This window comes from Drosophila nasuta, chromosome 2L (assembly GCF_023558535.2).
Source record: "Drosophila nasuta strain 15112-1781.00 chromosome 2L, ASM2355853v1, whole genome shotgun sequence".
Taxonomy (NCBI): domain Eukaryota; kingdom Metazoa; phylum Arthropoda; class Insecta; order Diptera; family Drosophilidae; genus Drosophila; species Drosophila nasuta.
The window spans coordinates 21,823,063-21,848,969 of NC_083455.1; the positions used below are offsets into that span (position 1 = coordinate 21,823,063).

Sequence of the window (25,907 nt, forward strand, 5' to 3'; positions counted from 1 at the left end):
TTTATCAACTTGTCAGCATCTGAGACAAGGCAGAGGCAGGCAGAGCAGAAAGGGAAGGAAAGAGCAGGAAGAAACGTGTGGATCCCCTTTGCCGAGAGGCTGGAGACGTTGTTTAGGAAGTTCCTCAATTAAAGATCAATGAATTGTTGCCATACACAATTCAAATAACTGACACAATTACAAAGTGATTAAACATTGCGGCAGAGTATTGAACAAAACTTGTTATAAATACGAAGAATTATCATATGAGAATGATATAAATTTAAAATTAAAAACAATATATTGATAACTAAGCTAGGCTACATACTACATTTATCGACATGCCAAATGCAACCTTCGGTATATTTTTGTACATTTCGGTGTATATCTGGTATATTTTGTGCTGTGGTATATTTATCGACATACCAAATATTACCTTCGGTATATTTTAGTATTTTTCGATATATTAATTTGGTAAATTTTTAGAATATGTTATTTTTTTACTTGTTTTTTTATCCAATGCATTTAAATATTAAATTTCGCAAATTTGTTTGATTCGGAAATAAATTGACCGAACAATTACTTTACAATTCATTCAACTTTTCTCTGACTTTAGCATATTTCTTAAATACGAGATAATATTATTGTAGTTTCTTAATCTACTTCACTTCTATCCACATCAGTTGATCCTAAGTATTATATGCATTCTTTATCGATATGCTAAGCCGTTGATCTTGATTATTACTATATAATCTGTAGCATCGCCCATCTTGACCTATTGACAACAGTTGGAGGCATCGTAAAACCTGCCAGCCCATTAGCAGCTGTTATCCTGTTGCTGTTCGATCCTGAGTTCGATCCTGTCGTTGCATAAATCAAAACACAGAGCATTTTCCTATTTTTGTTGGACAGTAAAAGTTAATTGCTGTGTTAACACGTCCACACACAAAAGCGGACAACAATACAAAAGGAGAGGGAAAAGTCAAGGGAGAGAAAGAAGAGCACTGCTCATTTCAATGCGACCAAAAAAATCAAAAAAGATTTCGAATTGAAATTCTTTAAGACTATTAAAAAACCGAAAGGCAAATGCTAACAATCCGCTTATGACGTCGTCGTCGTCGTCGGAGTTCGTTTGTTCTTGGCTTATGGATCAGTCAGTGGCCGATGGATTGGAATTGAAATTGTTGCAGGCAACTCGAATTGGCCAGCTGACTTTTGATTCTTTTGATCCTGTCCTCTAACATTTTGCACGCGCTGCAATGATTTGTGTTTGATTTTCCTCCCTCACTCTCCATCGCTCTCTGTCTCTCTCTTTGATTGCGTGTGCTATGCCCGCTAGGATCAAGGATCACCGTCACATAAATCAAGGACTCCCGCTGCGTCGCAACGTGCACAATTCGGCATTCATTTGGTTTAGTCATCTTGTGATTCTTCGCGTCATTGCTGAGGTTGGAGAACAGAAATAAAGACATCGATGAGCGAGCGGGATACAAGAGACTTCAAGGCGTTGACTCAGTTGCCAGTTGCCAGTTGATCCTGCACATAATTGAGACATTTCGCTTGCGGCTTGCCTCGGTCCATGCCTCAGATCTTTCTGGCGGCTGCTTTCTTGTTGCCACCGACAATGTGATAACGTGTTTCTAAAACAATGCCATCAAAGTCAACCGATCTAGCCATGTGGCTTCTCAATGTCCTTTTCCCTCTATTGTCTTCGCTCTTGCTCTTTTTTCATTTCGATTTTAGTCTCTTTTTTTCCGTTTTGTGTTTTGTTCTCGAACGGCTGCATTTTTGTGTCAGGTGACATTTTTGCTTTTATTGCGTTAACAGCTTTGTTGGCCATCTTTCGGCACGTTGGCAACAATGTAACTCATTTGCCCCCGCTCTCCTCGCTTTGATCTGCTTGTCCCACTGTGCGGCTGTTGTCATCTTTTGCCGCCAGCTAATGCTTGATAATGTTGTCATCTTGGTGTTCAAATCTAAGGATTAGCCCAAAATCACGCGACCTGCAACTCAAAGCAACTTATTGTAGTAATTGAGTTTGTTCAACGAAGCTTAGATTGTCCTTTGAACTGTTCAGAGAGTAGGGAAAGGGGAATAAGAATACTTGGGAAATGGATAATACTTTAATGTTCAAAAGTGTGAAATATGGATTACTATGTGAAATAAAAACCTAATTCGCTAATTGAAGATTTATATATAAGATTTTATATAATATATAATATATGGTTAACTATTTGAAATAATATCTTTAGATAGAAAATCATTATATTATATATTTCGCTAATTGAAGATTTTTTAACAACATTTGTAAATGCTTTTCAGAAAATGCTTTACTGATAGGATGTTAAAACTATTATTATATTCTCATATTCATTTAAATTCGCTTTCGCTGAAAATTTCAATAAAAGTACAATTAATATTTCTTGAAGGAATCGAATTCCTTATTGATATTGGAAGATTAAAACTGTAATCTACAATATGTTTTTCCTTAAAAATAAATAAATGAAATAGTATAAAGTGTGTCAGCTGTACAACAGTCTAGAACATATGATTACATTTGCAGCTTGTTCAATCTAAAAACAGCTGCTTACCATATCTAACTAGGTCTAACTACTCTATATGGTGTGCCTATAAATCGCTTACTAAACACTTTATGGCTGCTTGAACAATGCGGTCTAACAACCACATTAGGGTGGCTCATAAAATACCCAGCGGACAATTCAGATCGTAAGCGTCACTGTCGTAAAACTGACAACACCCACTGTAACTGATCTGTTCCACAAAAAAAGAAGCAACGACGAAAAAAGAAGGACAACTGCAACTTATTGATTAAGTTGTCGGTGCGGTTGGACAGGACCACAATCCGTTGCAGGACGAGAATGGGAATGGGAATGGGAATGAGAACATATGCCAGACAGGATACATGGCCATGGCCGAGATAGCGAGAGTTGATCGAATTATAAAGGCAACTGGTTGCAGATTCCCAACAAAGAGCAAGAGCGAGCGAGCGAACGTTAAATTGATTCGTCACACAGATTTGGATACATTAAATGCAATCATTTGACAACAGGACGAAAATATTTTCATCCATTGTGTCCTAACAATACAACAGCAACAACGTTCGTTCGTCTGTATTCGTTTTCGTATTCGTATTCAGACTCCCCCCCAAAGCGTAGCGAATTCCCTTTTGAGGACGAGTACAGGATGCCTCCTTATCCCACACGCTGACAGCAAGACTGTGTATGTGTGTTAGTGTATGTCTGTGTGTGTGTGTGTGCGAGTGTATTGTCTGTATGTGCTTGGAACAACGCCTGGGAGCCGGCGATAATTGCTCGTTAGTAGCAAACATTTCCATTGCCCCTGTGGAGTAAGATATCGCTGTCCGATGAGATGATCTGAAAATTGAGATTTTCTCGCTTCGTGTTGCGAATTGGAGCTGAGAATTGTATGGCTGATAGATAGCTAATGAATTCCCAGCTTGACTAAGCAAAGCACTTCAGTTAAAGGAGACTTTTTTGAGGGCGCTAGCGAGTGTGGATTGCAAGTGGATGCTAAATGTGGAATGTGCTTTAAATGAGGAAATCGTTTTGAGTTGAAATTTAAGATATTTTAAAAAAAATATATTTTTAAATGAAAGGAAATTCAATTAATTTATGTAAAATATGTGTTTGATTCGTAATGAAATAAAAAACTTTTAAAATACGAATTCATAGTTGTGAAATTGCTTGATAGAAAAATGAGAAATAGATCCTTGCATATGTATAATAAAATACAAATATGTTTAAGATATATTTTATTAATTCTTTCCTATATTGTAGTTCTAGAATTTTTTGTTTTGAACTTCTACAATTATTTTTTTTGTAGGTATTTCATACTCGTTGCGGAATTGCATGATAGTTGAAATAATGTCAGAAAATAATGTGGAACTGTTGAAAAAACATATGCAGCTCATGTGGAAGGCCGGGAGATCAAACGAAGCGAGCGAAACTAGCAAAAACAAGAGAAATCGAAAGAAAAACAACGAATAACAGAAGGAAATACTTGGACAAGTGGCCTTTGTTTTGAACACTTGCTCGACAAATCAAATTTGAGAGTAGACTATATACTATACATGGTATATATGGTTGGATGATTGGATGGTTGGATGGTTGTATGAATATTTGTAGTAGCTGTATGCTCTGTTTTTGTTGGAACAATTGTGAAAATAAATCGACCGAAAGTCAAGTAGAGACAATGAAGACGTCAGCGCTGTGGGTTATTAGAAGACGACGTCTTCATTTGCCGGCGTCGGCGAAGCGCTTTGATATCTTAGACAACTTGACAAAACAATCAAAGCAACGCCAGCACGTATAGACAACAAGCAGCAACCGACCAGCAAAACAACCAACAACAATTGACAACAACAGCAACAACACATGTTCAAATGACTGTCTATTAATTTGCGCCATAGTTTACTACTGTTATTGAAGTTACTCATGTTCTTCTCCGTCTCTTTTTTTGCCCAAATATTTTGTACGTGTGCAACAACAATAGATCGGGGAGTAAAAAAAAAATAAAGAGCGAGAGAGCGAGATGAAAAAGTAGGCAGCGCACTTTGACGCAGTAGTCCAATTGCCGATGATAATGATGCACTCAGTCGGCAAAGTTGAAAGTAACCTCCGTCTTCCCATCTTCGTCGCCGTCTACATCTTCGTCTTCGCCTTCGACTCAATCCCAAGTCCAAGTAGAGAGGCAGAGGCAGAGGCAGAGGGATAAATGTAGATTTGAACGCCTCGAATTTTCATTTCTCTTTTGTGGCTAAGCGGCTTCTCTTTTCTTGCCTTAACAATTCATTTTGTGTTTTGTTCTTTTTTCCCATTTTTTAATGCTCGGCGTGGGCAGAGTTCAACTAATTGAGTTGGAAATATGTTTTTTTTGCAAATGCCATGACCAAACTAGAGAGTAGAGAGAGTGGGACCTGCTTCAAAGGACCTGCCGCCACTGCCAGCTAGCATGACTTTTCGACTTTTACCTACACTAGCTGGACATGGCTTCTTCGGTGAGTGATCCTCTGTGATCCTGGCGCATTTTGACAGCCGCGACAAAACTAATTGATTTCAAAACGGCGCAAAGTCGACAGATCCTTAAAATGCTCGCCCACACATGCGCACAACAGTTGCGAAATGTAGATAAAACCAAAAGCAAGCCGACAAATTTTGTGTCGAAAAGTATGAATCTTGATAGTTGTATTTTTTACTCGATTGAATACAGATAAGGATATGGGCGTCAACTTTTTTTGTTTGTCTAAATCGTATATTTTGGCGTTAAACAAAATATTTTGTTGGTAAAGAATTGAAGCATTTCATTTTAAAGTCTTAAGTATTATTTGCTTTATCGATTTGTGAATTTATCTATTATTTATTTGAAGAGAATTTAGTCGTCAATTTTCATTTTTTATTAATATTATATAGATAAAATACAGAAACATTTCTATAATTTTATTTTAACGAACTATTTATTTCTTTTTTAATTATTGATGAAAATTTATTCATTGAGTTCCTTAAAAGTAAAAGTGTAAGTACTCAAATATTGTAATCATTTTGAATATTTTCATTGACAAGTTTTGGGGTTGAATTTTCGGTTGAAGATAATTTCGAATTTATTTGTTTTATTTGGATTTTCAATATTGTGATTCATTTTTTTTTATAGTATTAGTTAGATTAGTCAATCATTTTGCTGAGTAATCCTTTTTATATTCTTTTTTCTTTTCTTTAATTGAAAAATTGATGCTCTCTTGCATTACAATAGCAACGTGTTAAACCAAATAAGTAACCATAATGTGGAGTGCTCAGCGCTCAGTGCGATTCTCTAGAAAACTATTGCAAGTGACTTTCGAGTGCAAAATGAGCAAAAAAGGTTGTAAACGAGAGAGTAACTGATGCATTAGAGTCACTGATCGATGATCAGTGCCAGCTCTATGGTGTCCAGGCCATGATCAGACCGCCTGTTGGCTGACATTATGGTTTCATTGCCAGACCACACTTAGGTGAGAGCTTCACGCTTCGTCCTCGCTCTTAGTCCTGGTTCAGTCAGTTCGCCTTGTCACGCCTGGCATATTACCAAAAAGAAAAAAAATATATACATTGACTAGGCGAATTTCCAAGTAGACTCCGTGGCCACGGCACAATGTCCATGTAATTTTGAATTAATGCCACAAACATTTTTGGGTGACAGGGGGAAAGTTTCATCCTCATTTCGTTACGCCGCTGGTGTTCCATTGAGTCTCATAATTGATCGTAATGTGCGATATACTACGTTCCACAGCCTGTCAACAGACATTCGTAGTGCTGTCAACAGCAGGACACTCACTGTGTCTGTGTGTGATAAAAAGGACATTCTTCGTTGCATTTGTCGCGCTCGACAGACGCTCGCTGTGCGATCGTTCGCTCGGCCCACACACTTTGGACTTTGCACTCAGTCGAGGCACATCCTTGCCGATTTCACGGACACACAATGCACATGATCGATCGCCAGTGTTCAGTGTTGTCGCCATTTGCCTGCAATTGGCATGCAAGGATCCCTATCTGAATCTCTCTTCCTGATCCCCACCCCAATTGATAAATCGCGGTGTTAACTGAAGATTTGAATGAATGATCCGCGTTCTTAACTTCTAGGTAGCCCAGATTTATGCTATTTTATTGCTGGCTTTATGACCCGGCTTTATAGCGCAGGTACAATCCAAATTTACAATTTGTTCTTCACTCTTTTCACGAAATTTATTTGAATTGTTTTGCAAAATATCGTATTGAATTGTAATATTACTCTCCTTATTCATAAATCAAAAAAATAATATGCATCAAATGTTTATTATAAGCCATAAATTATTTATTAAGTTCTCCCTTCAATAATTTTTACGGCTTAACATTATTTAGCTATGTTTTGTCATCTTAAAAATAATATATTAAAAAATGGGAATATTTATTTTCAACGATATGGGAACTAATTTAATAATTTGCCATCATTTTGCATCTTACTTCTGGTTTATTCAAAATATTATTATTTATTGCACATTTTTTTCAATTTTGTATTCGCTGTATTGTGATATTTTAAATTTTTTGCTACAATTTTTTTGAATTAATTAAAATGAAAATATAAATTTCCATATACAACCCGTAATTTTTAACAGTTTTTCTCTTTCAGCAGATATATTCCTTATGCTTGATAGATGTACATATTGTGTTTAATCATTTTACCAAAACATTATTTAGTAAATCCATTTCTTAACATTTATCCATGCTTAACATATAAGTTTATCTGGGAGATTTATGCATCAAACCCTCACAAAATCTTCTAGAAGTCGCTTAAAACCGACTCACTAACAAAATGTTTACTAGGATCCATGTTGTATATCCACAGCATATCAAAAGGCAGCTTGGCAAGGCCAAAGTGTTAGGATTTTCTTAAGAAGAGCGATTTAATTAATCTGTCGCGAAACTAGAACAAATCCCGCCAACTGCCTGAACACATGATTAACCCTTTTGCTTTGGCCAGGGCAAAAAGGGATTACCTGCTACTTGAGCTCCATTGAGCTGTTGAAAATCAGCGTAAATCAGCGTCGCAGAATGTTAAGCCAACGTGGATTTCAAGTAATCCCACGCTGAAAGAAAATCCTGAAACTGAAGCTGAAACTGGAAAACTGAACTAATTTCTGAAGTGGATTAGAGAAGCGCAAAAACATTCCACGAATCTGGAATTTTTGATAGCAGTGCAATACAGAAAATATTTTGCGTTTTTCGTACTCGATATGTGTATTTATTTATTTATTTATTATTGTTGTTGCAATTAACAGTGTGCAATATGCTGACATCACAACAAGCAACAATATGGAATGATAGAGCGAGAGAGAAAAAAGAGACAGAGCAATGTCAGTATACAACTGGTATAGAACGCCTACAAGCAGGAGAGACGGGGCCGAGCATCCCCTGTTTGGATTGGATGTAATGGATATTTTGACGCCGAAGCATGCAAAGGGCTGCAAATAAACATCCACAAGTTCCAAAACAAACGACGACAACAGCAACAAATAAATACTGGCCAGCTGTGGATGGCAAGTGGAACAAAATGGTCTGCCAAACCGGTTTTCAGTGTGAAGAGATTAAGAGGCGGAGCCTGCTTGCTTGCTTGCGCTTGTGCGTTGTATTGTTCTGTCTACCTAAGCATGCGCTCTCTCTTTGGGGTGGGTGCGAGTGCAAGCGTATGCGTGTGTGTGTGTATTGAGTGAGAGCATGCGCAAGGCGCGCTCACTGAGCCGAGGGGTATAAATAGCGCGGTCAGCAGCCGAAGAGAGTCAGTATTGAGTTACGCAGCGCAACGTGCACATCAGCAACAGTTACTCTCGTGTGTGTCAAGAAGAAGATAAGAAAATTTGAAACACAAATTCAAATAACAAAAAAAAACAAAAAGAAAACATTTACAAAAATGGTGAAAAGTGTCTGCGAAATGGAATTCAAAAGCAATTTCTCCATCGATGCCATTTTGGCCAAGAAACCCACAGCAACAACAACAGTCACAGCCACAGTGATCAAGCATGAACCAACAACAGCACCAACAATGGCAATGCCATATCATCAACATCAACATCATCATCATCGCCATCCCATGCCATATGCCAACTCCGATGGCGAACTCTCCGCCTCCGAGGACTTTGACAGCCCCTCTCGCACAAGCACTCCGATGAGCAGCGCCGCTGAGTCGTTGTCGTCGCAGCACAACGATAAGCTCGATGTGGAGGAATTCGATGATGATGGCGACATTGAACTGGATGGCGAAGATGACAGCGATGGCAGCGACAATGCCAGCAGTAATCCCAGCAAGAAGCAGAAGATCAGCGCCAGCAGCAACGACAACAAGAAGCCACCGTATAGCTACAATGCTCTGATCATGATGGCCATCCAGGACAGCGCCGAACAGCGTCTGACCCTCAACGGCATCTATCAGTATCTGATCAATCGCTTCCCCTACTTCAAGGCCAACAAGCGCGGATGGCAAAACTCCATTCGTCACAATCTCAGCCTGAACAAATGCTTTACCAAGATTCCACGCAGCTACGATGATCCCGGCAAGGGCAACTACTGGATCCTGGACCCCTCGGCCGAGGAAGTCTTCATTGGCGAGACCACCGGCAAGCTGCGTCGCAAGAATCCCGGCGCCAGTCGCACTCGCCTCGCCGCCTACCGTCAGGCCATCTTCTCGCCCATGCTCGGCGGTGGTTATGCCGCTCCAGCTGCTGCCGCTGGTTATGGCTACCCTGGTATGCCATTTGCTGGCGCCGCCGCCGCTGCTGCCGCCGCTGCCATCTATCAACGCATGAATCCCGCTGCCTATCAGGCTGCTGCTGCTGCCGCCGCTGCGGCTGCTGCTGCTGGCTATGGACAACCGCAAATGCAGTACCAACCGACATCGGCTCCACCACCACCGCCACCGCAAGCTGCGCATCCCCAGCTGCAGGGTTATCCGGGTGCTCACATGAATGCCGAGCTCTTCCAGCGCATGCAGTTCTTTGGCAAGTTCCCCGCCAGCTAAGCGATGTCAGCGACAGCCCAGCGCTCAGCGTTTTGGTTAAAGTCAGTCGTCAGTCAGTCAGTCAGACAGTCGAGACTGTCAATCGGGCAGTCCGTCGGTCAGTCAGTCAGTCAGTCAATCAGTCGGTCAGCAGGACAAGCATAAGCACTTTGATGTCTAGCAATCGCATTCATTTGTGACCGCCGTCGCCGCCGCCGGCCTGGACAGCCGGCAATTCTTTTTGGAGGAGCAGCGCCCCCACCTCACCTCCCCTTGAGCACTCCAGTTACGCCACAGACTGGTGGCAACCCTAGCATTAAAATTAAAAGCAAACAATTAAATAAAAATGCATTTCAAATGGAAAAACAAACGAATTTTTTATATTTTCAACATCTTTTTGAATTTCAGCTTTTTTGTAGCTACTTTAGCCGTATATCGCTAACTGCTTAGCTACCTTTTTAGCTGCTTTTAGCTGGCTGATGACTTAATTAGCTGGCGGCAAACATGAAATCCGTTTGAAGCTCACAAAACACATACGAACAACGAGGAGGAAAAAAGAGCGTTCGCCCTTTGTTGCTGTTGTTGTTGTTGTTGTCTCAATTTCTTGGCTCTTTACATGCCCAGTGACAACTCCAGCTGTGCCCAGCACCGCAGGTAACCCAACAGCGATCGGAATCGGAATCGGGACTGAGACTGAGACTGGGATGAAGACTCCTTGCCGGGGTCCAGTTCCAGCCGAGCCTTTGTCTAAGGGAAGCAAGCAAGCAGCACACTTCTATTTGCTTAAACTACACTTGGTAGTTTTTCTTTAACTTTTGTTATACAATTTCTCAACTAATATGCGATGGGTAAAAGTGAAAGATGAGAACCCTAGAAAGGGGCACCGACAGCAACCCAGGGGCCACTTTTCCAACAGGCAAGCGGCGAGGGCGAAGATCATGATGAAGATGAAGATGGTAAAGGCGAGGGCGTTCTTCACAATTTCTCAAATTGTTGTTGTTGATGTCTTCATTTTCGAATTTCCAAAATTTCAGTTAGAAACCGACTCAAAAAAATGCGGCATAAATCTTTGATCACTAGTCATCTATGTATGTGTGTGTTTGTATGTTTGTAAATGTGGCGGCTTAAGTGCGCATTTGAGTGAAACATGTGAGAAAAACAGAGCATCAACAGCAACATCATTATCATCAGCATCACATCATCATCATCATCATCAGCTGCTTCAACTAGTTCTTTGCGCTCCCAAAAACTCCAAAAACATTGGTAACAAGGCACGGTCATATCATAAATACTGCTTTACTCCATCTCTCTCACTCTCTATCGGAGCGATTTGTAAATGAAAATGATAATTAATATGATCGTTAGTAAGCTGTGTGTAAGCCTTTGGGATCGGTAGCAATTATCATACTCGTATTTTCTTTCTCGCTTTTCTTCATCTTTTTCTATTCTCTTTTTTTTGTTGTCCTATCCATTTTCAATAATTGTAAATTATTGCCGCACTGTCTCTTCGACTGTGTTTGTTGTGTTTGGTGTTGGTAAATCATGTTATTGAAACGATTAGCTGGCACTTTTATAGGGTGCCAAGCAGCTCTACACAACTGTGTGGAAAATGTGGAGATATCTGGGGAATGGAAAACTAGTTTCACACAAGGAAACTGAAGTTGACTTTGGCATTTAGAGTAATGAGATCATTTAGAGAGGTTTTGTTGTAGTAGTGAGTTTGGATTTTAAAGCGCCTAAAAGGAATCAATTCCTGAGATATTCTGAAGTTTTAGGAACAACATTTTGTTTGTGCATACCTATTTTTAAGGTATTTTATAATGCAATTCTTATTAAGAAATTGTTAAGTGAAATTCTTGTTCGTTGTGTTTACTTATTAAAACATATTATACAAATATTTTGCAAAAACTGATCAAGTCTTCCAATGTTTAAACATCAGTGCTAAATTTATAAAAGAAGGTTGGGAAAATTAAGAAAGTAATCTTTATAAAAAAATCTTCTATTTAATTAAACTTAAAATAAATTGTTTTTGTTTTGTGAACTTTTCATTTTAGAATTAGGAATTGCCACAGCTAATATCATAAAATTTTCAAAGTGAGTACGATTTTATGTTCCTTCTTTTGTTCCTTAACGTGTCAATGATATATCTTTATTTTGATGTTTCCCTTTATTATTCTGATCGTAATCCTTCGATCCTCATATGTTCACTTTACTGGCTAGGCAAATCCTTTAGTTTGATCCTTTTGCCAGTTTTGTGTTTAATCATATGAGCATATGTGTAGATATTTTGGGGCTTAGATTCAGCTTAAGGCGAGGGCAAGAGTTAAATCGGCTTTCGGGCCCACACATAAACCCATCGATGCCATCCAATATTTTGCATATAGAAGCCAAGCTTAGCCAGCGACTTAAGATATGCAACTTTGTGTACGATTAAACAAAGGGTCGAACGAGTCTGAGACAGAATAGATACTGAAAATGTGAACTATATACGAGTAGTTGGCGATGCTGAAAGAAAATCCTAGCAAACGGAATCAGGTCATTGTTTGATTGGGAATTTGTTGGTTGTTGGTTGAGTTGCCCAGCTTAAGTAGTTGCTTGTTATTGAAATATTGTAGTTCGGATGAGCGCATTATATACTTAACACATTTCTTCAATTATGTTCGACGGTGAATTGGATTCGCATTGAATCCACTTACCTAAGCCAGGATTGAGAGTTCGAGACGAGAGTTCGAGCGTTTAAGTCGCTAAAGCAGTTTGCAGTTTGCAGTTTGCCAGGACCAAAAGAAGTTTGCGGGTTGATTGTCCTTCTGTGTGTGTCCTGTGTGTGTGTTGAGGGCATTGTGGCCTTATTATTTGGCTCAGAAGCCGCTTGGATTTATTTAACTGTATCAGAATGTTGAGGGATCGCTTTGAGTTTCGAGCACGCGCAGAAATGATCTTAACCAGTTTTCGGTCTCTGGTTTCTGGTTTTTGCCCTGAATTGGCTTAAGTGCTCGACGTGCAATTTACAAAGATAACAAGCAGCATAAGCAGAAGCAGAAGCAGAGGATCTGCCTTACTTATCTTATTACCCGGGTTAAGTGCAGGGATTACGATGTCGAAAGAGCAGCAGAAAGAGTAGTTGCAGTAGTTCTAACCTGGTTTGCTGCTGCACAATAGTTGCAATAGTTGCCAACCAAGCTAGTCCAGATGCCCAAGCTGATTAGCTTCTCTCACTCTCGCAGTCGACTCTTTCTCTACCTCCCTGTTTGCTTACTTCCCTTTGCTCTTCCTGCCCAGCATGCAGTATCCTGCGTGTGCCGTTTGTTACACTTTTTCTGCATTTAGACTGCCCAGGAAGCGAAACAGTTGATGCTTCATCTTATGTGTTATCCTTCTTCTTATCCCTTCAGCAGTTTCGTCGACATCTTCATCTGTTGTCTGATAATCTAAGCCCAAATTCATTAATGATTCAAGCCCATCTCGCCTACGAGTTGAGCTCTAGCTCTCTCCCTCTTAACACCAGTTGTTGTCTCTGTCTTTTTGGTTCACTCTTTCAGTGCATAAATATTTTTATATTGTATATTGTTTATAGATCAGTTATTTTGGTCGCTTTGTTGTTTCTGCAGTCCGCTTTAGGACTCGTCTTAGGTTCTTAAGGCGTTGTATAGAGATCACATAGCATTGATAGCTTCTTGGTTTTAGTTTTTAGCTGCTACAACACAACTTTGTTGCCACTAAGTGGACGTAGATGTGTTGGGCATTAGTATAAGCTGCTGGATAGATATGATGGAGTCTTTGATATGGCAGATTGAACTACATTTAGCGGGGTTTATCATATCATAAGTTGAATAAACCATTTCAAGAGGCAGTCGAAATGAATTATTAAATTCAATCGTATACTTACTTTTAATTCAAGTGTAGCTTTTCTTCCATAGTGGATTGTTTTCTCTATTCTATCTCGTTATTGTATTCTTGATCAGCGTCAATAGCCGAGTCGATCTAGCCATGTCCGTCTGTCTGTCTGTCCGTCTGTTCGTATAAAACACTGTATCTCAGAGACTGTAAGAAATAGAGCTATAATTTTTTGCTACAGCATTTGTTATGTTTGCACGCAGATCAAGTTTGTTTTTTGTCATGCTCACTTCCGTCCCCGCAAATCAACAATCTTACCTTATCTTATTTATTTAGTTCAGTTAATAATTTTATTATACATTAAAATGAATACTCAAAGTGTATCTCTGCAATGAAGATTCCTTAAATACAAAACTTGTTGAACTTACTCTTATTTTCAATTATCTTAGAGAATATTTTTCTATTACTTCATATTTAAGCTGGAAAAAAACATGAAATACAGATATTCATGAATTTGTTATTCATTAAACAAAATATAAATAATAAAATATAATTTAAATTATTGAGCTAAGCTCATATTCTAGATTCTGCAATATTTCCATTTAATGCCATAAACAAAATCAAGACAAATCTAATTATAACTCAAGCAGGCTAGAACAATGTTGCCTCCGTCATCAGTTGTGAGACAAGCTTTAATGATTTGATTTACGAGCGTATTTTCAATTGTTATACGAGTACACGACCTACAAACTGACACTAAGTAGTTGAGTTACGTAGAATATTTAAATTGAGACTATCGATCAGCAGTCGATGGTTATTAGAGGGGAAACCCCCTCCATTGTTGTGGAAGCCTTGCAAGTTGCACAGTTTGTGCAAGTCGGGTGTGTCAGCTATATAGCTTGGAATAGCCTTGTTTCCCCCTCTCTAGTTGTAGAGTGACCACAGAATGTGTTTTTAATTGAAAGTGATGTGTGGTCATAGCTAAATGCAATGGTTCAGATGAGGGCAACACGACAAAAACAACAACAACAACAAAAACAGCTACAACAACATTCTAAGCACATTCAAATATTGTGTATGTGTGATTATTAATAAAATAATTGTTAACCCAGGGCGCACAAATAATCAAATAACAACAACAATATCAATCATCAAATTGCTGCCGAACAACGATGAAAATATTTGAGAAAACATATATAAATAGAGCGCTGCAACCCACATGCTAGAATGAAAACCCAAGAGAGTAACTGCTCTTTAATTAGTTTCTTTCATTAACTTGGCCTCTCTGTTGACCCGAATTTCAATTAAGTTAATTTACGCGCCACACATCGAGGGCAGCTTCGGGGGCACTCAAACTCGGACTCTGTATTGGACTCAGACTCAGACTTTGACTGTGACCAGTGGCAGAACCTCTGGACCTCTCTGCAGTAATAAATGAATAAATATATGTGTATTGTATGGTATGAATGAATGCATAAATGAATGAATAGTACTCGCGTACTCACTGCGAACTTCTGCTGGCCAATTGTCATCGTAGCTCTAAGAAACGAACAATTAAACGAAGAGATGCTGAATGAGCTGAGTTGAAGTAATGCGCTCATCTCAGTTGATTGGGGAAACTTGGGGAAGTCTTGGAACGGAACGGAAGTGAGTTCAACCGGGTTGACAAGCAACAAAACATTACTATTATGTTCCCTCTGATGAACTCGGCATATTATTGAGATGAGAATTTGCAAATTTGAATAACATTCGCTTTGAATCATTTTTTTAGGAATCAACATCATTAAAAAAGTCAAAACTGCAGAGATTATATCATTGAATGTATACTAGATTATATTGAATTTGAAAATTGGAAATATGCAGAAGAGTACAAAAGATTGAAATTCTTAAACGCTGTTTTGTTATTTCAATCAATTCTATTGGTAGTTACATTTAGCTTTTTCTTAGTTCTGTAATCTTTTTGTAGTTCATAACTATTCAAAACTTTATAATTGTAGTTATTTTTAGTTTAACTTAGAGAAGTAAAACTTCTTGCAGTTGTCTAAATAACTAAACAACAATAATCGACTCAAATATTAAAATAGTATTTGTAACACTTAAATACATAATACTTAAATATATACAATACTTCAGATCTAAATTATAGTACATACATACTTCGCAGATATATTTACCCGTTTACGTTTTTTGCTTTATTTGTACTCCCCTACAATTAGTAAGTTTTAATTGATTTGATCAGTTGACACCACATCCTTTCAATTGCTCTCGCTAACCTCACTTCCTTTTGCGGCAGATCTTGCAAGATAGTGTTCATGTCTTTGGTCAGATTTCACACTGATATAGCGGCATCATACAGCATACAGCATCAGGGTCGGAGTCTCTCGCTCTGTCTTTCTCACAACCAGCGACAAATTAAGCCGGGCCAAAGAGGCCAGCGTTAGCACTGAGAGACTGGACCTCAATTAAATTGATTTGGATCAGTGCCAAGTGAGGAGGAACAGTTGAACAGTTGAACAGTTGACCAGGCACCAGCATATAACACCCATTGACTTTGCTTTCTCACTCTTTTGCTGCTCTTGGGCTGGTGTCCGATTATGTAGCAATAAATCCGCAAATGAACCCGCAGCATGCTGGATGCTGGACAAACAGTGGCCACTGACTTTGAGATGCCAGTTGCCGGTTCCCTGTTCTCCTTTCTCCGTTCCCCGTTCCCCGCTTCCCTTGTTGCGCTTTATTTGTGCTCGTTGTTGCCGTTAATTGTTACGCAGTTCATTAACACACAAAAACACAACACCACAAGAGAACACCACAAGCTCGTGCAGTCGCATGTGCCACATGTGCCCCTTTAAGTTGCCACCCTCGCGTGGCACACGCGACCACTTCCCATTTTCTCCACTTCCACTTCCCCTCCCCTTTCTCATAGCCCTTACCAGTTCATCAGCAGCAGCAGCTAACGATGACATCTAAACGCTTGCCGGCGACGCTGCTAACGACGCGACTTTATTGTTGTTGTTGTTGTCAGTTTGTTGCTGTTTTCCCTTGTTGTTGTTGATGTTGGCGCTGCGTGAGTTTTGGCAGTGTTTCTTTTCGTTAAATGCGTGTAAATCAGTTTATAACACATTGTCAACAATTATCAAAAAAAAAGGGGTGCTTAAACCATTGCTTAGACGATGAGGGCAAAAAAGTGTGTGTATCTGCGAGATAAAAAGCAAAAGTGTATATTGGGGTAGCAATTTTTTAGCTAAGCACTGCAATTTGTTGCAGTTAGACAACATTATTTATATATTAATCTTATTTTATGAATCTTAAGAATACTCTTTTAAAATAAGTAACACAACTCTTTTTATTTATAATTATTTGCAACCATCTTCTTAGTATGCTTTTTTTTTAAGTATAATGACTTGTAATTATTTTCAACAATATTTCTTTTGTCATTTTTACCTTGAAGAGATTATTTAAATTATTTTGAGAATATCCAAATTCTTCGATGAATGTTTTCTTTGCTTTTTCATCTATAATTAATTCTCAATTCATGTTGATCAAAAATTGTGTTCTGGTCTAGCTTTTAATTTAAATTTATTATATTCGAAATAAAAGGAATAGTATAAAAAAGTATTTCATTTAAATTTGAAAGGAAAACATTACATAGACTCTTAAGTTAGTCCAGCTAAAAGTAAAAGTATTGAAGTAGATATTTCTAGTAGAGTATTTAATAGTGAGCTTACCTCTCTTTGTCCCTGCCTAAGCTCAGATTCCCCCTCGCCTGTTTTGCCCTGCATCCCCCGCTGTTAACCATACGCTTTTGCAACAACCATCCTGCCCCTGCCGCACATACTTGCCACACTTGTAGCACACTCGTTTGGCTGTTTATTTGCAAAACGAAACACACGATAATAACAACAATAACAAGTTGATGCCAATGTCCAGGTCGTGTCCTTTTGTCCTGGACCCCAAAGACCGGAAAAGCTGCTGAGCGTGATTTCCACAAAATTTGGCCAATTTGCAGTGTCGACTGGACCGGGACACAAAACCTCGCTACGTCTAGTATCCCCTCTCCCACCCTTCCTCTCTCTCGACCAACCCCCGCATGGAAAAAGGCCAAACAAATGTAACTGTAACAGTTGTGAGCAGTTTAAACGCGGTTTTCACCAGCGCCTTAAATGAAATCAGATGTCGGCGTAGAAGAGGGCTTAACCTTAACCCTTGACACTCAACATTCAACACTCAACACTCAATACTTAACCTTAACCCGTTCGTGACGTGGCATGGCTTTAATCGAGACAAATCCGCGTGGCCGCCGCTCAAGTTGGAAAATATTTGCGTGGCTAAGCGACGGCGATTAAGGTGAAAAATACTCCACAGAAGTCTGCGAAATAAGATTAATACGCGCTAAGCTAAGTCCGCTAAATCCTCGACGAACTGCCGGACGGACAGACAGCCAGACAGACATATCTAATCCTTGCTTAACTCTTTCGGGGAGGTCTGAGCGAACAGAGGCGAGTGCTGGGCGTAGGTAAGACCAATTTGCAGGCAATTTTGGCTACTGTGCCGCGTCTGTCCGCATGTAAACAGACAATATAAACAACGGAAGCACAATGCTACTTAACCCGTTCCCAGTTTCCCGATCTTCGATCCCGAGCTGAGTCCATAGTAGTAGGTAGTCCATACATACACCCGCATTTAGGTAGCTGTTTGTCCTGTTTGCATGCACCGCGCTGATCCGTTGGACAAACAAGCTAATCCTGCGGTTAAACTGCCATTGAGATGTATCAAAATAAATGCCAGACGGGCATTCTAAGTGTAACATACTCGTATGTTAGATGCTACCCGGAAGAGCATTCGCGACATTGGCGATATAGCGAGATAGCGATCAGAAGCCAGGGGCGTGGCAACTTTGTCGAACCGGTTGAGCCCGGATCACAGGTCAAGCGTAAAAGGGTTAAGACGCTCGATACACACATGGATCCGGTTCAGTTTCGTTTGGTTTTGGTTTCGTTGCAGTCCCGGTGACGGATTTGTTTGCCCCTTACGGCTGTATCAAAAGTGTCTGCCACAAAACTAACAAAACTAAATGCCAGCTATAAATCTGGCTGATTAGTAAAATATCCTCGCCCTCACTTTGCCATCGCACAGCCATAAAACCCTGCTTACCCCGACCCCTCACCTCTCAGCCCTTGGTCCATACCCATATCTCTCGCTTTAAGTCCTGTCGAAATTCCCGTTGCACTTCTTTGAGTCAAGCCGCGACATTTGTTTGTTATATTTGTCCTTTTTATCAATGGACAACACTTCCGTTGGGCTTCGTGTTGTTATTTGAGCTATATAAATTGTCAAATGAAAAGGTTAATTGCTGCCTATATAGTTTTGAGTTATATTATTTTACATTTTAGTTTATACAAAAGGTTTATGCATTTATCTTGCATAAAAAATATTCATAAATGTATTTACTTTAAAAAGTTTATGGTTTTTCGATATTCGTTAAACTATTGAAACTATCCAACTCTATTAATGAATTATATACTATAAAGACAAAAGTACTTTGTTATATTTGATGTTGTAATAATACCTATATTCAAAAATTGCATACTCTAGAGTCTAGACTACATTTACATTACATTTTTAATTTATAAAGTTTATGTTCCATACGTATGCATAATTGAATATTCAGATTTGAACTTTTAGTAGATATTATAGCTCACATGTGCCATATTTATCGTTATTAGATATTTTTTAGTTGCAGTGTACGAAGCTCATAATAGTTGTATGCAGCAAATAACGAAAACAATTGCAAAACAATGGCAATAATTGAAATGAGCGCATACAATGAGGCGACTGCCGTTACTTGCGCCATTTTGTTTTGACCTGAAGCCCCCTTGAGCGGCTGCTTACAAAGGCAGAGAGAGAGAGAGAGGGGGGAAGGCCAAAAGAGAGGTGGAGAGAGCAGGCTTGCTGAGCATGGGGAGAGTATGGAGCTTGTGTCTGTGTGTGTGCTTTTGTATGTCGAAGCTTTGGCGCGCATGTCTCCACTCTCCAAGCAAAGCGCACGTCCAATAACAACACACAACACGCACACACTCACACACAGACAGTTACGCTCATTCGGCATTCGAGCCGACCGCATTCCATTGTTGTATGCGCATCAGCAATAAAAAACAACAACAATGTGTAGATTACAGTTGCTGTTGTTGTTGCTGTTGTTGTTATTGTTGCGCTGTTTGCACACACAATACAACGCCAGCAACAACAACTACGGCAAACATGGCGTCCGACATTTATTTAGTTGTTGCTTTTTTCTCGTTCCTTTTTTTTTATGTTTTTGCTGCCGCTGCATTTTTATTTTAGTTTTTTTTTTTCTTTTCTTTTTTCTGCTGCTGCTTGTGCACAGGTAAAACATGTTTCACCTTTTGCATTTGGTGGTTTCTTGGCTCCAATCAGAGCACGTTCTTCCTTTCACAAATACACACACTCACTGTGTGTGTGTGTGTATAATAATCCGAGTACACGCCCCCAATAAGCGAAAACAATTATTATGATTACACAATAATTTTGATATTAAGTTGAAACTGACATGCGGTCGATGTCTTGAGATTCGTTGCAGCTGTTGCAGTTGCTTTAGAAAATTCTTAGAAGAGCATTAACTATAGCAAATATATTTAATAGCTCTTTGTCTCAATAATTATGTATTTAAAATCGAAATTTGTTGCAAGAATTTTCAATTCAATTTCTGAATTTACTGAAAATGTTTTAATATTAAAAACTTTTCTGTAATTTTGTTGTTGTAATTTGTTTTCTTTTTCCAGTGTACATTGTAAACTTAAAAGACTGATTTTCTTAGTAATATTATTGTTAACAATATTTTAACGTTAATTTAAATTATATAATTTTTTGTAAGATTTGAATTATTTTCTTGAAAAATGTTGGTATTCAAAATGCTTTGGATAATCTTTGTTTTTAATATTATTTACTATATTTAAATGAAATTAAGTAATAATAGAAGCAAAACTTGCATACAATTTCAACAAAACTGAAATGTGATTATTTCAATTATGAAAAGTTTCATCAACTCAATAAATATGCTATATGAACATGCCAAGTACAAACAAATCGAGAACAACTACACAATTAGTGATGGCAACTATAGCTGTGTGTGTGTGTGTGTGTGAGTAAATAAACGAAATCCATTAACTGAGTCCCTTGCTGCAAAACAGTAACAAAGGCAACAGCAACAACAACAACAACAGCAGCAGCAGCAGCTGCTCGCAAAAGAGCAACCGAACAAAACCTGGCGTATCAAAATGCAACCCACAATATCCCAAAGAGATTGTGTGTGTTTGTTTGCACGAGCCCCAGTGGCTGCTTGCTTCTCTTTTTCTTCCTCTCCCACTCTCTCTCTCTCCCTCCCTCTGCCACTGCTCCCCTTCCACCCTAAACGCTAAAAGCAACAACAAAGCGTCGTTCGCAGTCGTTGTCGTTGTCGTTGTCGTTAACCGGCGTGTTCGTGTCATGTCAGCAGCAATTAGCAATGAATGGTAAAAATCTGTACACACACGCACACAAGCATAAACACAAGCATAAAGCGGAGAACGAGCAAGCGTACGAGAGCGAAAGCGAGAGAGGTATATGCAGCGTAGCATGAGAGCAAGCAAGCAAATACGATCCACAGCTGCCATTGGCCGGTTGGCCGCTAGGTGGATGTAGACGCAAAACGAAGGCAAAAGCCAGCCAAATGCATTGAGATTTTGAAATTCTTCGTATTTAGTCTACACAAAACGCCACAGCGCAGCGGACGTGCGAACGAAAGCAGCGTGAAAAGAAAACGTGCAAACGGCAGCGGCAAAACGGTAAACGAGACAAACGATAAACGACTTGCGATAAACGATAAATGTAATATCCAATTTGAATAAATATATATTACATATTGAATACAATATTGACGCGTTGTGTGATATCAATTGAATTGAATGACAAATAGAAAAAAGTAAATAATGCATCGTTAGCATAGCAAAAAAAACATCAAATTTGGAGCAAACTGCAAATTGAGAGTGCAAAATGGTGAAGATCGTTGACGAGCTCAATGCGCATCATCCACACAATCACACACCACACACACACACGCACACACACACACACCATCCACATCCACATCCACTTCCGCATCCGCACCTGAACACCGTCGGCGCTTTGAATCTGAATTTGAATCTGACGCCGGCAACGTTGCTCATGAAAATGGCACGAACGCCGCATCTCAAGTCGAGCTTCTCCATCAATGCCATTCTACCCGAGACCGTGGAACAGGACGAACAGGAGCAGGAACAGCTGGAGACGCAACAGCATGCGCAGCAGGCTCAAAAGTTCAATAACAACAACAACAACAGTAGCAACAACAACAATAACAACAACAACAATTCGCCGCTTGGCTCAGAGCCGGAAAGCGATGTGGAATCGGATCTCGATGTGACTTCAATGTCACCGGCGCCAGTCGCCGATGTCGATGTCGATGAACCCGATGAAGATGATGTCGATGCCGATCAGGATGCCGATGCCGATGGCGATGGCGATGAAGATGTGGAATGTGATAACGATGGCGATTCAGAGACCAAATCAACGGATGGCAAACCCATCAAGGATAAAAAGGGCAACGAAAAGCCACCGTACAGTTACAATGCGCTCATCATGATGGCCATACGCCAGAGCCAGGAGAAGCGTCTGACCCTCAATGGCATCTACGAGTACATAATGACGAATCATCCGTATTATCGGGACAACAAACAGGGCTGGCAGAACTCCATACGCCACAATCTCAGCCTGAACAAGTGCTTTGTGAAGGTGCCCAGGCACTACGATGATCCCGGCAAGGGCAACTATTGGATGTTGGATCCCTCCGCCGAGGATGTCTTCATTGGCGGTTCCACGGGCAAACTGCGACGTCGTACCACAGCAGCAAGTCGTTCCCGCTTGGCGGCCTTCAAGCGTTCGCTGATTGGTCCCATGTTCCCGGGTCTGGCGGCGTATCCACAGTTCGGACAGTTCCTCACGTATCCACAGGCGGCGCCCAGTTTGCTGGCCAGCATGTATCAACGCTACAATCCCTTTGCCCCAAAGAGTCCGTTGCCCGGCATGGTGCATCCAGGACATCCAGGTGGCCATCCGGCCGCAGCGCCACCGGCTGCGCATCCCGCCTCGTTCGTTAGTCCCGCCAGCAGCCAGGAGCTGTATCAGCGTCTGCAGTATCAGCAGTTGTTGCATCAACATGCCGCCGCCGCCGCTCTGGCGGCACATCAAAGGCAGCTCAGCGCTGCGTTGCCCACGGCGCCGGCGCCACAGCCTCACATGACACATCTGGGACAGCCGCCGTCGTCACCAGGCAATCAACAACAACAGCAGCAACAGCCGGGGAGTACTGGAAGTGGAGCTGAGTCGAGCTCCCGTTCGCCTGGACCGCTGATGAAGCCCGTTACAGTTGTCAGCCGCAACAGCTGAACGGGCGGGGAGTTAGTCAATAAGTATTCACTGTACATAGAACAGCCGCGACTGAGGCGCTAGACGCTTGTATATATAAACTATATAGAGAGAGAGACAGAGAGGAGAGAGGCAGGCAGCTAAAGAGCTTCTACTTCGGCTAGCCGAAGATCGAATACTCATGCAGAAGTTCACAAAGCAACAAAAGCATCAAGAAATGTCCTTTTTAAATAACTAATTTCATTAATCTAAACTAAAGTCTAAAAATCAAAGCTATCAATTTTCTAAAATTACAAGTAAAATCTTTAAAAGAGTGAGCAACAAAATTAGCTTCAATCTTATTCCTGTTGTCCTTTTTAAATAAGTAACTTAATAAATCTAAACTAAAGTCTTAAAATCAGATCTATAAATTTTCTAAAATTACAATTAAAATCCCTAAAAGAGTGACTATGATAAATTAATTTATGGTTTGTCTGTTAAATCTAATCTATATTGAATTTGAAAAATTATTCTTATTGTGTACAAATTTGCTATAACTTCAAAAACATATTCATATGTATTTTGAATTAAACAAAATTTATCATTAAAGATCTTAAAGATTTGTTTGCTAACCTTTTAAATGTATTCAAATGTGATTGCTTTTAATTTTGTGAAGATCCACAAATTTCTAACAAAGGTACCAATTAAAGTATTAAATATTCCTTTAAATTAAATGTGAGTATTTGCAAGAGTATTTCTTTAGCTGGAAGTTCGCGACGTTGACGATACTTAAGCGCAGCAGGCAAATTGAAATTAAGCACTATTTAATTTATATATTATTATTATTATTACTATTATTATAATGCAGATGATGATTGTAATTATTAATGTGTACTTTAGAAGGCCGACATAAATCAATTGAGATTCTATTGAAATAAAAATTGCAAACGAACACAATTAGCTTTCAATTTCAATTTCGTTTTCAATCTTCACTGCCCCAGACATGTTCAACTAAATTGAACTGCAGTGCGTTAAATTAATCTGTTGTCGCGACAAAAAGATGCTGACGGCCAACAGGAAGTCCTTAATAAAACCCCCACACACACATACAGACGCATAAAACACACACACACACACACACACTTTTACGATAGCTGTGTAAAGAGTGCGCTAAAAGCCACTGCTAAGTGTCAAATCAAATAAAATTTTAGCGCATGTCCCACACACGCCAACGAAATGAGGGGCGCGTGGAGCATGCGACGGCAGAGGGAGGGGCAACGGCAACAACGACTGATTAAATTGTTTTACTGACTTTGCTAGTCATTATGTTGTTGTTGTTGTGGTTGTGGTTGCACGACTCACACACAGTCAATAAGTATGTCTGGAATGGGAATGGGAATGGAAACGGGAATTGTATTTGGTATACAGGAAAATGCGGGCCAGACATTCGGCGTTGGCGTTGGCGTTGATCTGTGAAGATGCAACCACATGGAATGAAGTGGCATTTGAATTACATTCAACGTACACCAACATAACATTCGACCACTTGAATTTTATAAAGCTACAATAGTCAAAATAAAAAACTTGAATAATAAAACAATGCTCAAGGAATTTGTATTTTACATTTCAATTTTGAAAGCTGCAAAAACAGTTTAATTTTAAATTTTAAAAAATTTAATAAATATTGGAAGACTTCTTGAACAAATAAACTACACTTTGATTCAAGGAATTATGAAATAATTTGTGCAAAGAAAAATCTCTTGAAATTATTAACCAATATAATTAAAGTAAAAATAAATACAAGTAATATACATATGTGAAGTTAGTCGACATATTCAAATTGATTATTAAAACTTTCTTCATATACATAACTAAAGCAGAAACAAAATCTTTATTTCCATTTTGTTTTTATTTTATAGTCAACAAATCTAACATATTTATATGCTTCTGAGTTCAAAACTCAATTTCATTTCTCTGCACTGTAACAAGTTTTTTATATGCTGAAGAATATTTGTTCACAACATTATTTATTTTCAACAAATTTGTTCTTTCTGCATGTTTTTTGTAAACTCCTTAAGTGTCAATTATTTACTAACTGAATATATTTGAAAAATCTAAAATTATAGAAGTTAAATTAAAGTAGTAGTCAAGCAAACTCTTTTTACAACACAATTTGCAAAGGTGCTAACAGTAATGTTGCAGCAAAGGCAATCGTGCTTCGTATCCACCATTAGCCATGTTATCTGCAGGTTTTTCATCTCGTCCTCAAGCTGATTCACTTGCCACAAGGCATGAATCATTGTGCAGTGTGTCAGGTTAATAAACTGCAGCTCAGCCAGAGAATCAGACTCGAGAGCATCACTTGTGTGTGTGTCTGTGTTATGGAATGACAACGGGGCGTATGTGGAATGGAATGGAATATCGCATCCATCTAGCTGACAATTGCCGGCTGACATTTAACAGTTGCACATTTCAATTGAGGAGAATCTTAGACAACAATTGGCGACAATGCGACGCCACAAAGTATTGCCACATTGACTCAGTTTGAGTCTGAGACTGGGAATCAGAGAATGAGAATGAGATTATCCAATTCAGTCAGTTAATGCGCGAATGCATAGATATGATGATGTGGATGATTGTTGTTATCGCTGCCTTCTGTGTGTTGTTACAATTTCAATTGAGTTTGGAGCATCTGTTTTGCCTGCTACTCAATTCCATTCAAGTTGCCAATTATGCGACCATTATTCAATCAAAGTAAATTTATTTGTTTGTCTCATTTCCACGTAAAACTGACGAACAGCTCGAAATCATCATCGTCTCATCATCTGCTGCAGCAGCAACGTAAAATTTCTTTCAATTTATTCGCCTTACGCGACGGATTATTGTCTGTGTAAACATTTCGAGTGAATTATCCTATATATGATGTCACTTCTAGTTGACTCAATTGCCAGTCAAGCTGTGTCAAGCTGCGCAAGTTCAAGAAACTCTCCATGGATTCGAGTTACGAGAACCGAGAGAGAGATCCAGAGATTTACTCAGATTTACATAGATTGCATCTGGCGCCAAGATTTTCATTTTTTTTCTTCATTTCGTTCTCTCTCATTCTTTAATTTGTT

At 39.3% G+C, this 25,907-nt stretch overlaps 2 protein-coding genes across 2 annotated transcripts; both read left to right on the top strand.

Moving 5' to 3' along the window:
• Positions 1-7,569: 7,569 nt before the first annotated feature.
• Positions 7,570-9,847, top strand: LOC132790653 (fork head domain transcription factor slp1). Its single transcript, XM_060799280.1, has one exon. The coding sequence runs from the start codon at positions 8,437-8,439 to the stop codon at positions 9,538-9,540; it is 1,104 nt and encodes a 367-aa protein (XP_060655263.1). The 5' UTR covers positions 7,570-8,436; the 3' UTR covers positions 9,541-9,847.
• Positions 9,848-21,132: 11,285 nt separating this feature from the next.
• Positions 21,133-23,751, top strand: LOC132798846 (fork head domain transcription factor slp2). Its single transcript, XM_060810835.1, has one exon. It carries the CDS (start codon positions 21,403-21,405, stop codon positions 22,831-22,833), a length of 1,431 nt encoding a protein of 476 aa, XP_060666818.1. The 5' UTR covers positions 21,133-21,402; the 3' UTR covers positions 22,834-23,751.
• Positions 23,752-25,907: the final 2,156 nt, after the last annotated feature.

What these genes read in the sequence shown, in the direction of transcription:
- LOC132790653 (XM_060799280.1), top strand. Translation starts at nt 8,437, where the DNA reads ATGGTGAAAAGTGTCTGCGAAATGGAATTCAAAAGCAATTTCTCCATC.
- LOC132798846 (XM_060810835.1), top strand. Translation starts at nt 21,403, where the DNA reads ATGGTGAAGATCGTTGACGAGCTCAATGCGCATCATCCACACAATCAC.